The 17530-nt window shown below is 42.8% G+C and overlaps 1 protein-coding gene across 4 annotated transcripts; it reads right to left on the bottom strand.

Annotated features, from left to right (window-relative positions):
- Window positions 1-1741: 1741 nt before the first annotated feature.
- STRA8 (stimulated by retinoic acid 8) lies at window positions 1742-17254 on the bottom strand. Of its 4 annotated transcripts, none has more exons than XM_061476324.1 (9): window positions 17117-17254; window positions 16348-16545; window positions 14517-14592; window positions 12611-12698; window positions 12056-12208; window positions 8666-8948; window positions 7346-7422; window positions 5500-5611; window positions 1742-2040 (listed from the first exon to the last, which is right to left on the bottom strand). In XM_061476324.1, exons 2-9 carry the CDS (start codon window positions 16537-16539, stop codon window positions 1966-1968), a joined length of 1056 nt encoding a protein of 351 aa, XP_061332308.1. In that variant the 5' UTR covers window positions 16540-16545; window positions 17117-17254; the 3' UTR covers window positions 1742-1965. The 4 variants fall into 4 exon arrangements, with proteins under 4 accessions (XP_061332308.1, XP_061332307.1, XP_061332310.1 ...); XM_061476323.1 differs by having other exon boundaries at window positions 17113-17248; XM_061476326.1 differs by having other exon boundaries at window positions 12611-12695; window positions 17113-17248.
- Window positions 17255-17530: the final 276 nt, after the last annotated feature.

The raw sequence follows: 17530 nt of genomic DNA, 5'->3' as shown, positions 1-17530 counted from the left end.
CCTTTGGTGTGTTTGTTGTAAATATATAAAATATCCTTTTATTTGCCTTAGGAGGACATTTTCAAATGTTAAAATGAAGTAGGCAGTGGTTAGGCTGCAGGGCCACCACTCCTCCCAGCTGCATGTGGCCACTTGAGGTTTGGAAACAGCTTTGGCTTTGCACTGCAACGACACAGCTTCTGTTTGTTTGCTACTTAATGAAAATAAATGAAAACCAGGGTATCCTCAAGTGTGAAAGTGAACACTTGAGTGCTGTTCTGGATTGCTTTGAGAACAGCCAGCTACCTGTTGACTGTACTACCCTTTGGGCTACTGTTGAATCCTAAGCGCAGCAAGACTTCCCGATTCCAGCCAGGAGTGGGGTCACCCTGCTTGCAGCTGTGCAGAGTCAGACAGCCAACTGGGGAGCCGCAGCACATGCTCCCGCTGTTCTGGCTGAGGAGACCTGGTGATGGGTATTTGCTCATACCAAGGTGCACTGGCTCTAGAACAGCTAATCAGAGGCTCGTTTTCACAGCTTTCTCATAAAAAGATGGGACCTGGGCAGTAGGACTGCCCTGTGTTGTGAATGCCCCATCCCTGGCAGTGGTCAAGACCAGGCTGGGTGGGACTTTCATCAATCTGGTCTAGTGGAAGGTGTCCCTGCCTGTGGCAGAGAGGTTAGAAATAGATGATCCTTAAGGTCCCTTCCAATTTTAACCATTCTATGTTGTGCTCAGTGTGCTGTAAAGTGAGGGGCTGCTGTGCTGCACTCAGCAATAACATGCTAAGGAATTAAGGCTGCTTCCCTGCCAAGGCAGAGCAGCCCTCCTGCACACCAGGGCAGAACAGCTATTGTCTGTGTAGCGTTGGCTCTGCAGGAGAGGACGTACAGGCCTGCACTCTTGTAAACTACAGAGGGACCAAAGTAGTAAGTTCTTCATCTTCTCCTTAATGTTGGAACATCTCCACAAAGCCTGCTACCTTTTGGAGGAGTTATTATTTTCACATTACCTGAATACACCTGTTGTTTCGCATTACTGTTCAGGCCAGCCTTAGCCTAAAATTCTGCTAGTGAAGCATGTGTAACGATCACAGGAATGCATCTCCACAGTGTATGGTATCCATTTAAAACTGCATCCCCTAGTACCTGGCAGGCTGAAAGCCATTTGAAAATGAAATATTCTATTCTCTAACTTCTGTCCTGAACTGGCCTTCAAAAGTGGGGGATGAAGGGCTAATAAAGAAAGGTTGTTAACCCTTGAACATAGTTCTGAGATGTAAAGGATTTTATTCATCTTCACAGCATTTTTAATTCTGAGACACTATCTGAGCAGCATTACTCATCAAAGAATGAAATGTGACAGAGGAGCACAGGGCTGACCACTCGGCTTTACACACTTTGCAAAAGTAAATAAACCAGTGTAGTATTGTGCCTGCGGGGGCCAGGTGATTTGGAAATGGGTAGTCACTGCTGCTGTCCTTAAAAAGAGATGCAAAAGCCTCATTTCTCTGTGAGGCAATCCCTCTCTCCTTGTCAGCCCAAGCTGAAAAATTGCACCAGAATAGTAATCACTGCAAGGGTGCAGGTACTTTGTGACTTTTTCAGGTTGCAGTTTGAGACCTGCATCCTATGAAGGTGAGTAGCCTAATGTGACCTCTCTGCAGCTCTTTCACAGCTTATGCTAGGCGAGTCACTTAACTGTACATGGCTCAGTTTACCTGTGAAGTGAGGTTAAGCATTAAGCTGCAATAGACAAAAGTATTTCTTAACATTTTATAAGTATCTAAAACCTGTAACAAAGGTATAAATTACGCAACCAATACACCAAGAAGCACGGATGAGGGAATGGGAAATTAACCATAACAAACCACTTTAACACAGCATCTCCACACTCTGCTGAGAGAGGTGTTTCACTGAAAGAGGTGCAGTCTCTTGGTGTACCCAGAAATGCTTGGCAAAACATTAGCAAACAGAGAAACTGTTTAGAAATCTTCATCGTCGAAGGTCTCAGTGCATCTCAGCATGACAGTCTCATAATCAAACTGAAGATCTTCTTCCTGAAACCCCCCCCCAAAGTCAAGCAGGGTTAAAAACTACAGGAGTTGATTGAATTTCAAATATACAGTGGGTTGGTCAAGTGCTGACATGTGCCAGCTGATGTGTCATGAGCCCTCCTCTGAATCAGCAACCAACACTTGCCAGGTGCCTGAGGTGCCAGATGAAGAATAGCTCAAATCTTCAATCAATTTCTTTTTAAAATCACAGGGCTCCACCCTGTGTCTATCAATGTCATTTAGACAACTGGGCCCGAGTGTGGTAGCAAGTGGGTCACATAACAGGCTCTGAAGATATGAGAGCTTCTTTGTGAGCCCTTAATTTCTACTGACTTCAGGCTTTGCTGCTCTTTTAGCAACAACAGGAAATAGTTTTGTCTTTCACCAGCTTAAAGAGAGAAAGTGGCTCTTGAGAAAAATGTAAGTGTAGGAGATAAAGGTGTTCATGCCTGCATTCCATCTAATCCACTTTCTGCACTGATGCAAGACTCTTTAGAGCAAAACTACTTTTTAAAAATAGGTGCCATTTAAAAAATGAATAGTGTAAGGAGCACTAAATCCAACTTGTTTTTTTAAGTGTCTCACCTAAGAATCTGTAGTTTTAACAGAAATTGGGCCTTCGAAGAAGCAAAAGCTCTCAGTGCCATTTAGAAAAGACCCTCAGATTTTTACTTAGATACTGGAAAACCTTTGGACCTCAATCTAAACTAATTCTTTACTACTTTTGCTGCTAAACATCTCTTATGTGACCTTAAGACAACAGCTCTCGAAAAATGACAAGACGGCTTTAATCTCACACTCAGAAATATTTCTCTACCATCTATGATGGAAGTATGCTCCTGTTCTCATTTTTGGGTCACTATCCTTTTAAGAGTCCGCCCCATCCTTGTCCAAATGATTTAGTCTCTCCTCTTGTGCAAAAGTCTTTCTCAAGATTTTTGTACCAATGGGGTGCATGCCCTTGGCAGCCTTGAGAGCCAGGACAGCAGCTCAAGAAAGGCTGTGCTCAGTGGATCTGAGATTACAAAATCCTGAATATACACAACGCAACAGTAATACTTTGTACCTGGACAGTTACCCAGAAATGGCATAACATAGCACTGGCATATGTTGAGCAGCAATAAAACCCATCACCTCATCAGCTCTGCAGATGAAAGGAGACCATAAGCTGTCTTTTGTATTTCAGTTAGGTGCAAACTGCATGCCTCGCCTTCACACTGGACCTGCTACCCACCTCTATGCCTTCTACAAAGTGTGTGCACAGTGCACCAAGACTTCACATTATCCTTGGGATAATTTATCTCAGCACTGCCCAGACTCCTGGGCTAGCGTAGCACTAGCACAGGTACTGCATCAAGGGATGGGGTTCAGTGGGCAGGAAGAGCTCCTTTCCCTGTCAAGTCCAGGAGTCGCTGATGTTCCAAGTAGCCCAGTTTCTGGGGTAATGTATGTAGCCTATACTGAGCTGTCTGCTGCTGCTTGGGTTAGTTATCTATACAACCACTTCCATAACTGCCTCAATTTGTTTGTTTGAGATGGAGCCAAATTTCTGCTCTCAAAACAAAAAAAAATCTTGTCATTTCCTTTTTTTTTTTTTGCCTCTTGGTGCAATTTGCTGTACTGCAGTTCTCTAAACCAAAACAGACTCTGACCTTCTTATTATCAGTACTCCCTAGCCTTGATTTCTGCTCACACACCCTTTTTATTGTCTTATCACAGACAACTCAAAGTTCCTCCCTAAAAGAAGTGCACACATCCTTTTATTTTCTTTTGGATTCAGAGAGCTCAGTCAACTGCCAATCTGCAGTACTTAAGCTTCTTTTCCTGCTTGTCTTCCCATTACTCATATTTTCCTAGTCTTATTTCAAATGTCCCTCTTCAAAGCTTGAAAGGGATACTATCTCTTATACCACCTCATCTGGGAGCTGTGGGAAGGACTTGGGCTCACACATAATAATGCAGCACCAAGCAGAAGGACAAAATGGGACCACTCAATGCTGCCAGGAATGACATTCACAAAAGCAATTTAAAACTGGAAAATAATGTATCTTTGTTTTCTAGGCCTGCACAGTTCGTGGTCATTTACATAAATATGGAAGAGCTCTGCTTTGATGCAGAACATAGTTATTCTATGTAATAAGGCTGTGTAGATCAGTGCTTGGTCTCTGACAAAGGCCAGGAGCAGATGTTCAGGCAAAAAGTCCAAGAACTGTGCATGCAGTGTGTTCTGTTCCACAATATATGCTCCAACATTATGGCAAACTGTGCTGTGAGGACCTTCTGAGCTGGGAATTGTATCTGGACCTTCAGATTTAGTAACTGTCAATGGATTGGTGCCCAGGAGTTAAATCTGGTAATTTTCATGTGCAAGTGTTTTTTAATGTTGGGTTGTTTTTTTCTTTTTTAATTTCATGGAGTATTTTCTAGTTATTCTCATGTTAGACACAGTGAATAATCGTTTTGGGTACCAAATCCACACCATTTCAGATCAAAATTCTCTCACAGTACATGTCAGTCTTTTTTGTGGAGAAGTCCTACTTAGTTGCTCCTCTTTAATGCCTTCTGGTGTGCCTGCTGCCATTCTCTGAGCTTCCTTTAATGCTACTGTCTCCCTGAGATGGGGGCAATCAAGTGGCATGCAGCAGTTGCTACGTGCTTAATGGTGCATCACTAGTTTCTGCTTAGTTTTCTGTCCCAGTTACCCCTCATCAGAAATACTCCCGTCAAAGGAGCATCTGCTCAAGTAACAGTGACTGGACGGAATATAAGTGATGAAAAATAGCAAAAGAGTGGCTACTGTGGAGGTACAATTGACTCTGAATCTGAACAAGCAACTCTGGCTGAGGTATAGCTCCCTTTCGCTCCTCCACCCATGTGCAAGCTCTGAGCCACCTCCTTGGGAGGAAAGCAAGAATGCAAACACCATGACTTCTGGCTCAGGGAACCTGCAACTGTAAGGCTGAGGTTAAGAGGCAGCTCAGCAGCTGTTTATCAGCCCTTTCAAGAACATGAATACCCTACTCCTAAGGCCTGCCAGTGGATGGCTCAGCCTAGGGAACCTGGCACCCAGACAAGCAGAAGGTGGTCCTACTGAGTTCAGAATGGAGTGGCTGGATGTTAACGGAGAACTGCAAAGTCAGCTTTGCCTGCTCAGATGAGATCACTCAAGCTTTTCCAAAACGAACTTCCATGAAAATAATTAAAAAAAGAAAAAGAAAAAAAGAGATCCTCATGTAATTTGCCATTTTGAATAATTTCTAAGCACTATCAACACCTCACACTTTGCCTCTTACAAAGGCAATCCTACTGACCTTTTGAAATGACACATCTGAAGTGATGAGCCCCAAGCTGTCATTTGTAATGGTTCTGGACAATATGATCAGAAGCACAGAAAACAGAAATTCTTTCTTGACAATGACAGAAACATACTGTTTAGATAAGAAATCCTTTGGCAAAGCTTACCTGGCAAAACTGTGTATCAGCAAAGAAGAGTTTTTTTAGGAAGTCAGTGGTCTGCAGATAGAGCATGTGGTGATCCTTTGGATTTTCGTAAGTGCAGCTTGCAAATGCTGAACTGAAAATGGGACCAGACAATACATTCAACTTTCCATTCCTTCATTTCTCCTCCTACTTTAGCTCTTCCATATTTTTACTTTCTCTTCTTCATATTTTTCTTATAAATTAAAAAAATATTCAAATTGTTTTCAAGATAATTCTGATATTAAATACAATAGCCAAGCAAGACAGGGAAGAGTGGAAGTAGATGTACTGATGAGATACTTTCTAACAAATGCAAGGAAAATATGTAAGAGAAGAGAACACAATAGAAGAAACCAGAATCACAACAAATAGATCCATGTAACAGCTTTAGTAACATTGTTTTGGGGAGAAGTATCTATCCATTATAACAGAGAGCAACAATGGTTATTTGTTGGTGTATTTTTTTAGGGTTGTTTAGAGGAACAGCTTTGACTTCTTTTGTAAAGTTTTTGAGTGAATGCAGTAACGTGTGGTCATGAAATGACAATCACCTATTGCTGGCAGGTTTGTATTCAGGTAACAGGTACTTCTGTCAAAAAAGCTATGCATTTTGTTCCTCTCCTCTATATCCTCCCTGGAATTTTACAAAGTTCTGCCATCATGTCTCTGTCTAGAATTACAAGGCACAGAGCGACAGGGAAGGAAGAGAAGAGGATAAACGTTGACTATTGAAATACTAATCTAATTTGGGACCTAAAACAGATTGCAAAGATGATGGCAATACACTGCGGTATTAAGGAATAGTTAATCTTATTTTAAAAACAAACAACAATTGTGACCTAATAAATGTTATTGAATAGATATGTATTTCTTAAGCCCTATTATATATTCAAGCATATTCTGATCAACAGCCAAAACAGCCTTTTTTCCATTCATTCTGCTCTGGAAGTGCAAGGTGGAATGGTGGTAAAAGAGATTCACAATAAAGAACTCTAAATATGGAAAAATAAGTGGGAAAAGGGATTAAAAAAAACCCAAACCAAAACAAAAACCAAACCCAGAATAAAAACATTATTTGCAAAAAGAAACAATCCTAATGAAGTAACAAGAATGCATAAAGATGAGTTTTAATGTGATTTTCCTCTTCAGGAAAGCACCCTTTTCTTTCTTTGGTCTGAAAATCAAAGGCAGTGCCAGCTTTGCATCTGACATGTTCTCTTTTAGGTAACTCATCTGACCTGTAGAGGAAAAAGATGTTTCTATTTAATAGGTCTTGTATTTCTTTCATGTAACTACTCAGGTCAACCACACTTTAGCTTGATCACTTCCTTGTGATTGAATTGGGGTACTTGAAAAAGGTAAGGGAGGCAATGTTAGAAAATTATCTTTTTTATCTCATTAAATGTGGGTAGAGTTATGACTAGCTGACTTATCCAGGGAATGCCTTATAGTCCTCCTAGACCTGGTAAGTGAGAGAGAGAAAAGGAAAGCATTACAAATACTGTAATTTGAAAAGATGGAAAGCTATGCAGAGTAGTGAAGAAAATCAGAAGGAGCCCAGCTACTTTGAAGCGATGGGGTGTTCTTAGTAAGTGATTCTTACTAATTCTGTCGTAAATGCCTATTAATCATTTCACTTATGCACCCTAAGAGACAGTATTATTATGAGCACAATTGCTGGAGCCTGCTATTGTAACCATTTACTGAAAATCAGGCACAAAAAGAGAAGCTAAGCTATTGCCTTACTATGCAGAAAACTTGCCATGGAGAATTGATAGTGGGCTACTAACTTAGTCTGTCTAGCAAAAGGGGTGAGTTTGCAATTTACCTCTGGCTAGACATTCCCTGAGTCTCACTTCTGTCAAGGAAACCAGCAGCAACATCAAACGCATCTTCAAACATTACCTATTGGAGAAACATTTCAGATGTCAACATATCCAGCCACCCAGAAGTTCTACCTAGTACATAATTTTATAAATGAAGCTTTTAAAAGCATGATATTCTTTCTTTCCTTTTACAAGTATGCTTACGGCTAGAGTAAACCAAGAGGGTTTTGTGAAGACAGGATTAATAGGGAATAACTGTATTTCATGACTAGGAACATAAGGTTAGTACATTCCCTTCAGCCTGCGTTTCAACTTCTAGGAATTAGACTTAACATTACATCTCCCAAAAATCAGTAAAACATGAATTGTATCAGTGCTTTAGAGACTTGACCATGGGCTGCTGCTTCTGGCTGGAGACCTCAGTCTCCCCAAATCTCATTCCGCTGTGTGCGACATGGCTTGCAAAGGAATTTAGATGCTCCCTGCGACAGACTGATAAACTCATTAGTTTACTGTGCCATAATGCAGTTCACACATTTTCTGTGCCAGAAAGTACTGTACATGCAACACCGCCATGACATTTCCTAAGGAGGTCAGCAATATAAGTTGTGTCATGTGACTCAAAAAGAACTTGTCAATACCATTTACTTGCATGCTAAAGGTGGACATCTGCAGCTAATAAAATTACATGTCTTTGAGCAGCTAGTTGCTTAAGTAATCAGTGCTCCAGGAACAGTTTACAAAGAGTTGGCTGTTATTTCATCTCTTTTTAACAAATGCTCGGTCTACTCAGTCACTAAGTTCTTGGCTCTGCAGAGGTGCATGACACAGGCAGTCATTAGCCCTGTATCACTGGAACTTTCTCTTTGCTACCAAGTGCTTTGATGAAAAGAAGCCACACAACCCAAAACACAGCAGGCCTTGGCAAACTGGGTATTCCTTCTGGATTTAGATCATCTGTGCTCCTTGGAGAGTTTGCAGAGAACAGTAACTAGGTAATTCTTGTCCTTGCTTCCTACCCCTGGAGCAAGTTAGAGCAAATTTAACTGTTACTTAGCACAAAAACTACCGGTCAGTGGAGAATATCGGGATTACTACCACTGCACTCCTATAGCTTGCCAAGGAGACAATTCTCTCTTTTACCAAGAGAATTTAGTGCAGACATTTACTCAAAGACTACTTATTGTCTTCACTTTTTGCATTCAAGTGGTCTTGGAAAGCTTAATTGCAACTACTGTATGTTAAAAATTAAAAGCTGCAGAGCCAATTAGCATCTGAAAGCTTGGAGTTTCAGAGGCAGATGTATGTTACTGAGCACTTACTTCCTCTGGTGTGGAGACTGAGGAATCACTGGCTTCCTCACTGTTACCTCGACTGTCCCTCACACTACCTTCAGTGCATGCAGGCTCCTGGCAAGCAGCCTTAGGATCCATGAGGAAATCTCTCTGGCTACAGTACTGCAAGATGCTGTCTCTCCTGTCTTCTGAAAGCTCTTGCCAGAGGTGGGAAATAGCCGTGGATACCTCAGGAAGAGGCACCTCCTCAGTGCAAACAATTCCATGTTCTATCAGTAGATCCACTGTGTGCTTATAAAAATACAGGTATCTGCAATGAACAGAAAGTGAGCATCTCTTAAGAGCAGGCTATGATCCAGCCATTTACTATAATTCAGCAGGAGCCTGGGGAGTAGCTCTGATTCATAACTACTTCGCTCACTCTCCCCCTAAGACTTCATACAATTACTGCAGGTTGTCCAACACTGTTTGAAGGTCTTAGCAACTCTTTGCCAAGGTTTCATCTGCAAGAGGCACGTTCTAGCTACAGTCCAAGCAAAGCTGCCTCACAACAGAAGCTCCAGGCACTTCACACTGTACTTGTTGCACACGAAAACCTCATTCTGGCATTTCATAAATTTTGAGTTACTTGCCTTTATATCTGAGGATTTTACGTTGTAATTCACTTTTTATACTTTTAGTGGCATCGCACTAACTTAGCCTTGGCTGAGGCTATATCCTGATGGTACTATACATACAGATAGAAAGAGACTACCCTAGGCCTGGATGCTCTGACTTAAATAAGCATAGGAGCTCAATTTCCTCCGTTTTATATCTGAAGAAACACATCCTTAACACTGACTTCTGTGCAGTCTGTAGTGAAATTTGTAATGGAACATATGTGCCATAATTTCAACCCTGTTACTAACCTCAGAATGAGCCCACTTCTTCTGTTACCACTGTGTGGCACAGTGAACTAGGGATAATAATATCTACTTTGGAAAGGTTATTTTATGTTAATTAAATGCTTAGAGCCTCTCAGATGAAAATAACAAGATCAAAAGAATACAAACTAAGAGTTCTATAAACAGCAGTCACTCTTACTAAGTTTGGGCTCAAAATGATTCCTTGAAGATGTCCCAGATGAGCACATTTCCTGATTAACTGAACAGTATTGCATGAGAGAAAATAACTCAGAAGAGTTCAGTCTCTTTTCTTTACTCATTTTCCTTTCTTTTCTCATTTTCTCCTCTCCTACCCTCTCCTCATAGTTGTTTCAGCAAACCAATATCGAAAAATCTTAAGATTCTGCACACAAGCATAAACATATTCAAACTCCGGTTTCCACACTCTGGAGTATTTTCCTTCATTGCTGGAGACAAAATAACAGAAGGAGAATAAGCATTCTCATGTACAGTATTGCTCTCACTAAAGATTCTGTATGTCCAGCTCCAACCAAAGGATCTGGAGTTTCTCAAACAGAAGAATATGAATGGTCATTAAACTGCTGCGCCAAAGAAATTAAGCTTGAACCATGACTCAACTATCTCCTTTCTGGCTGGAAGGATACAACAACATTTTGCACTGGACAGGGTACCCTACCAATGTAGCTCCTGTTGCTGGACATGGGAAAAAAAAAAAACCAACAAAAAAAAAAAACAGTTGAAGCTCAAAGCATTTCTGATGCTGCCCAAATAATATGATTATGCAGTCACCAAAAGGCTGTTACTTTCTTTGATGAAGAGTCCCTATTGTTTTATGCCTGTTATAAAAGACCATTTTTTGAGAAGATGCTTTTGAGAAGCTATGAACCAACTGTGGTCTGCCATATGACTGTAGAACAACTGCCAGAGTCCATACAGTACAGGCCCTGGTCTGCCTCGTCAGTGAAGAAGCTCTTTATGGCTCTGTCGTGCATGCTTTCATGCAGTAGAGCTTACTTCCCCCAGAAAATCTTGAGTCAGCACATTTCAAGGTCTTATAAATGATACCTTACTACAGCCACCGCCGATTCTCACAGGAGCAAAAGCAGGAACAGGAGCGAGAGGCTAGTGCCATCTGCTGGCACAACTGAAGCCTCACTTTGATGAAAAACTCAATAATCCAAGGGAATTTTATAAATAAGCACCGGCTCAAAGGAAAAGAGAAGGAACCGCGGAAGTTTTTGTTTATGTGGAAGAGGATGCCAGGCGCACCTGTGGATTCTCCTGCACTGCATATTCTTAACTCTGAAATGGTTAGGGTGAAACTGACTCTGCTTGATGGTACAGGATAGATTAGATACCCATCTGTTTCTCAAATCTTTACAACTAAATTATCATTTATGCTTTTGGAAAGCATCCATGACCTCTACGTACCTCCTAGTGCTGTCTGACAGCAAGAGGAAGAATGTGATGAATAATGTACTCACTCTTAAGATACCAATAACTTCGAAATAAACCCAGTAATTTTTACCATTTCAACCAGAGACTAAAATATATGGATCACTGACACAAGAACAGTGGTCTTTGATTTTTAGGTCCTGCATTAGGCACTTGGGAGATGATTGTAAAGGAGGTTACAGGCTTGTACCCACTAGCTAGAAGTCTGACACATACAGGTGTTTACGTTCCCCTTCTCCCCCCGCCATGTTGCAGACATTCTGAAGAGTGCTTTCTGGTATCTTTCAGACCACCACTATTTTGCAGCCCACAGGCTGAGGACTACATGATCTTCCCTGACTGGATCCAGCCTCATCCTGCTCTGATCCCACAAAAAAGTACTGCAAGCTGTCAGGAGCTAAAGGTCTATTTCTGTGAGGGGCAATAAGTGTCCAAGCTCCTCGTAACAATGCTATTACAGGCAGAATGAACATCACTGTGGGGGAAAGTGTCTGCATACCTCTGGCTCCTGCACCTCCCCAGAACACATACAGCTAGACATACAGCAATTCTTACATTCCTAAAATCTAGCCCTGTTGCATAGATACAACTTGATAGTGGTACTGATGCCACAAATACACACGGACATGCACCTACGTAAAGCACTCTCTGGATGAATAATCTCCTATTCCTTGCCTATTGAACCACTTTTGTTAGGAGGTCTGTTGCATCTGACCCTGCAAGCAGTACGGACAGTGGTAAAACATGGCCATGCATGGACTGACATATTTAAAAGAATTTTTTTTCCCTTTCTTGAGGATGCATGGAAAACCCCCAGGGATTTTCCAAGGCCTGGAGAGCTGGGGGCTGCTATGATGCTGGGAGTCCATTGACATGCAAGTTGCCAGTAAGGGACTTAGGAGGTGCTCAGGTTCATCACCAGCAGGGTTAAAATTGCTGGCATAAAGCTCCTGCAAGGCAGATACAAGTTCCAGTAGGGCTGCATGAACAGCAGCAACTGGAACAGCAGCTATTTCAAACAACTTAAAAAACTGAAGTCAACATGGGATGCATCTACCGTTCAAATTCCACTAGATCTGGGGATGAAGTGTCTGAAGACTGGATCAATTCTGGCTTCCTATCCTCTTCCAGCGTTGGCTTTTCACATTCTTGAATCAAATACGAGACAGAAGAGTCAGTCTCACTTACAGCTTCGGAGGCTGCTGCAGTGCTGGAAAGAACACAAGAATACACAGAATAAAAAGCCACATGAACAACTTATGAATTGAATTAATAAGACCCTTGTCATGCTCACTCCCGAGTGAAGGGCCATTCTTTCCAAGCCAGCCTTCTCATCCTCTTTTTGTTTGCAGGCAAATGAGAAGTCCTTGCTGGAGATCAGCTGCATAGGAGGGAAGGAAATACAAGCACTGACTAGAAACGAGACCAACAACATGCTTAGAGTGTTTTTTCACAGCACCGATATTACAGGGGTCCAGGTGAAATCTCTTTACCTCACACTGAAAGGCCTCTGCTTGGAAATACAACAACAATGACGAAGAGGTTCAGAGATGCTGGGATGAAAACAAGTGCAAAGTATTATCATCTTTCTTTGATTGGTATAAGTCCTTACCTGTGATTGCTGAAGTGCCTCTTGACATATTCCTCCCTGAGTTCCTCCAAGCCAGATGGATTCCAATCCTCCAGACTGAAGGATTCTGTTGTCAGCGGAGAAGTTACTGTCACATCAGTGGTACTCTAGGCTTCCCTCTCACCCTCAGCCCCAGTCAAACAGAATAGTTTCAACAACTGGTTCTTCACAAGCCAGAGCTTTTCATAAGGCAAAAATGATGTAAAAGGAGAAACTTCTTCCTCTTCTACAATGTAATTACCATTGGGGGGGGGGGGGTGTGTGTGTGTATGATTATTGAGGAACTTTGAATCGATACCTTCTTCCTAATGTTGGTCTGATAGACCTGATGGTGAAAACAACCAGCAAATCAATGTCCAGGCAAGTACTAGTCAATACAGTATTCACAAGCAGTATGAATTAATTAGTATGCAAATAAATGCAAGGGGAAGTTTACCTCCAAACTCTCCTCAACCAGCCTCACTGCTTGTGATCCCTTCAATTTTGTAAAACAACAGAACAGTTTGTGTTGGATAGGACCTTAAACGTCATCTGCTTCCAGCCCCCTGCCATGAGCAAGGACATCTTCCACCACACCAGGTTGCTCAAAGCCCCGTCCAACCTGGCCTTGAACACTGCCAGGGATGGGGCAGCCGTAGCTTCTCTGGGCAACCTGTGCCAGTGCCTCACCACCCTCACAGTAAAGAATTTCTTCCTAATATCTAATATAAACCGACCTTTCAGTTTAAATCTATTCCCTCTTGTCCTGTCACTACATGCCCTTGTAAAAACTTTGTCTCCAGATTTCTTGTAGGCCCCCTTTATGTATTAGAAGACTGTTATGTCTCCCCTGAGCCTTCTCCAGACTGAACTCTTTCAGCCTCTCTTCATAGGAGAGGTTTACTCTGTCAAACTACTCCCTGTACCTATGGCTGACTTTTATGATTTATGAAAGAATGTGTGCTCAGAGGAAATTGCTCATTTTAAGCACTGGGACTTCTAACAGTTGCAAATTATTGGGAGGAGCAAGTTGAAAGAATAGCAATGTCTGGGTATTTTTTCTAGCCAACATTAATTTGCACGCTTGAAGGGACATAAAAATATGGTCAAAGTCTCTACCCCATCAGCCCCCAGTCCTACTTGCTGCCACTGAGGGCAGTAGCCAGCATCAGTAAACAGAAGGCATGTTGGCAAGGGTGTGAAGTTCCAAAGTGGGAGCTGCCTCAACTGCTGACAGCACACGCTAGACTGGTGTGATGCATGCTGTCACAAGTGATAATGGAAGAGTGCATGAAGATGACCCATCACGCTGAAAAAAACCAAAACTGCAGCATCTCTCTTACCCATTTCTATGAGAGGTTCTTAATTAGAGGCTTCTGTTTCCTATTCTAGGAAATCCTCAAAACCTTCTCTGTCCCCCTCCTTTACCTCACCCAGAGCCTGCTGTTCTGAAGTTTTAAGTCCTGGCTGGGCTCAACTTGGACTGTGCCATGTTGCTGCAGCTGTGAGGAGCGCAGATGCTCCTGCAGCCTCTCACTGGGAGCCCAAGCATGCAGCCTAGGGACCCATGCCAGCCCCAAACCTGCCAGGGGTGAATTGGCAGAAGGGTGACAAGGACACTCTGCCTGAACTACTTGCTGCCATGGGTTAGCAGGAATTACTTGTTTCCTTCCTTCACCTAGGCTGAGGACGGGGTAGGAACAACTGAGAGTCAGAGGGGGATTTCTGAGGTGCAGTGTTTAGTGGGTCAATACACTTTTTGCTATCCCCTGCTTACTGCTACAACTAAAGCCACAGTTTAATGTTTTAATGGGCTCAGTCGTGTACCTGTCTGTCTCTATTTAACAAATAAATTAACAAAACAAAACTAGGCACTCTGTCCACAGCAAATGCAGTTGCATACAGTTACCTTTCATCTTCAGCAAAGAACCCAAGGTTTGCTCCAGCTTCTGGATAGATTTCTTGGCCTTACGCAAAACCTGATACTAAACATAAGAAGAAATGAGAACTGATTGCTCTCTGCTCTGACTAGATTCCTGCTTTAACATGCCTTGGTTGCTTTCTTCACTTTTCCTTCATTTTGACCTTCAGTTATATCAGTGTCTCTGTGAAAACAACTGTGTTTTTTCACCAGCAACTGTCATGCATATGAAAAGGGAAAAGAACTAATACCAGAACAAACTTAAATACAGGATATAAATATATAATTATATTATGCAATACAAACACGTAACACCTAGTTACATAGACATTTGTTACTTAACTCTGACCTTCTTTCGTCAGCGGATGGTCTTGTTTGGCTCACTCTCTTCTTGGAGCATGTCCAGAAATACCATGCTTTGAAGTCTTGCTGGATATCTACCATATTCAGGCATAAGACTTTACTAATCATTTCCCATGAGAATTTTGCCAGGAGAAGCCTTTGCCCTGTTGTAGTCTCAGCTACACTTATGTAAACTGGAGTAACTTCAGTTTGCTGCACATCATTCCATCATTTATAGAAAACACAGCTGAGAACATATGGCCAATACATTTAAACATATGCAGCTCAAAAATATTTCAAGATTTATGTGATTGGTGACACGATCCACAATTGCCATAGGCAGGGTGAATATCTTGTAGAGTTTTCACATGGGTTATTTTAGTCAGACACTAACCACTGGGATTACAAGTGAACGTCTGTGTTTAGGCTCTCACAGATACTGAGCCTCCTTGGCCTTTAAGTGTCACACAAGGGGCACATGATAGTATGAAAATGCAATTTCAAGAATTGATGTGAAGATAGTCCCCTTAGACTAGACAAAATAAGTTATCTGTTTAGTCCTGGCTTCTGAGATAATGGTGATATCAGCTTAACTTGCATCTTGTTCAGAACATGGCAAACTGAACTCCTACCTCAACCGGCATGAGAGGTAAGGGGCTCAGCAGGCACAAGCCCCAGATAGCAGTACTTTGCATATTTGGAGCCTTAAAACCATTTACAAGGACAATTCCCTTCCTAAGCAATCATTATGCTCTCCATTTTACAAACTGGAAAACTGAAAAGTAACTGATCTTACTAAATGAAGCGGTGGTGGAGTTGAGGATAAAAAGGACTCCCTGTGTTTATTCCTCTGCCTTGAGAATAGTAATATCCGTCTTTCTAGTAGCATTTTTGGGTCAATTTTATCTTTATAAACAATTTTGTTTTAAGGAAATAGTTTTGGGGGTTTTGCTTTGTTGGGTTTGGTTTTTTTGGTTGTAGTTTAGTAGAGACCAATAAACAGTACTGGTGGTTGTTTTTTCCTGACTTATTTTTCCAGTGTGTTGAATAGAGAGTGCACCCTCATAAGGCTGAATGAATTACTCCCTCCCCTACAACTTATTCTCTTAATCCTTAAACACACTATTCTGATTTCACAACAAAATGCTGCAAAATGAAGATACTTCATCATGGGATCCCTTGGTTTGTTTACAAAACATAAAGAAGCCGCAAAGCTATAAAGAAGCTGCAAAAACCCTCTGAGAAAAGTGCAGATAGGGCCCATGATGAACCCATGATCCATAATTTACAAAGTGGGCAATTTTCTTACACTGACCTGCCTGCTTTAAAGTAAATGCAATCGAGGAAAGCTGCACACGTGAAATTACACACAGACTGGCATCCATAAAGATACAGTGGCCATCCTAAGGAAGCTGGTTAAAATTAAACACACCCACATATAACAAGCACTGCACAAAGTGCAGTCACTGCTGCGCACCTTTGATGCTGAACTGCCTGACCGGGACAAAACAGCTTCCTGCAAGCTGCTGAAGAGGTTTGCCAGCGTAGCCCGGTGGCGTGCCTGTGATGAGCGCTGCTTGGCCACGTGAGGCTTTGCCTCTTGCAGTTGTCTCAGGGGACTGGGATTCACTCTGGCATGCGTCTTCCTACAGCCTCCAGCTGTCTCCATCAAAAGCTGCAATGCAACATTTATTTATATTGAATAAATATGTAAGTGAAGAAAAAGAAACCTTAAAGCCTGCATAGTGGACTGACGAAAAAGGCAAGCTTGGGTGACTCAAAAGAGCACTCCAGCTCATTTTTCCACAGGAAGTAATGAGTTTGAAATCTTCTTTTTTGCCTGAGGGATGTCACCTCTAAGTACTGAATAAGGCCTAACCTATCACTAATGATAAACTGTGGGGCATGAAACACAGCTGAGACAAGCCTACCGCCTCCTGCACCTGTCCCCACAATGACATGATGCTCCATTTTCATGGGCTATGTGGGGCTCAGCTTCACATTGTGCTGAGGCTCCTCAGGCCCACCAATGGTAAAGACAGACTTCTTCTCCACGCCGGAATTCTTTCTCCAATTAACTGTGACATCTGAGCAGGCATCGATACAAAATGTACACGTGTGAGAGAGCCAGATACTTGCCCACCCAGGCCCGCTGCAGCCACACCTCCAGCCTGAGAGAGCACAAACTGCCCGCCTTGGGAAGCCCTTCCTGGCACTGGACGAGTGCTCCCTGCCCCCTTACCGACTGCAAGCACGGCCTAGAGATAAGAACGCCTACCCCTGCTGTTTCTTCTGCAGCCGGGAGGGAAGAGGCCAGCCCGGATAAGCCCCTGCGGAAATCTGCCAGAAGCTTCCGTGGATCGACCGAGCGATCGATCGATCGAACCCGCCCTGCCCTGCCCGGCTCGGCTCGGCTCGGCTCGGCTCGGCCCGGCTTCGGCCCGACCCCCTCTCATGTTCGCCGCTCCCCTGCCCATCCGCGCCCAGCGACTCGAGCCGCACGTGGCAGAGGGCCAATCGGGACGCAGCCGGAGCTCGCCGACAGCCAATAAGGAGGCGAAGAAAACGCGGGCTTTAGGTGCTGGCTGGGAGGGGGCAACGACGAGATGGGTTAGTGGTGCGCATGTGCAGCTGCGGGGACTACAAGCTCCGTCATGCCT

The sequence above is a fragment of the Pezoporus flaviventris genome, unplaced genomic scaffold (genome assembly GCF_033815535.1).
Source record: "Pezoporus flaviventris isolate CSIRO_AGI_PZ_B2104156 unplaced genomic scaffold, CSIRO_AGI_Pfla_v1 ptg000096l, whole genome shotgun sequence".
NCBI lineage: Eukaryota > Metazoa > Chordata > Aves > Psittaciformes > Psittacidae > Pezoporus > Pezoporus flaviventris.
Note: the sequence above shows the minus strand (reverse complement) of the source record. Positions and strands in the feature narration are given on the sequence as shown.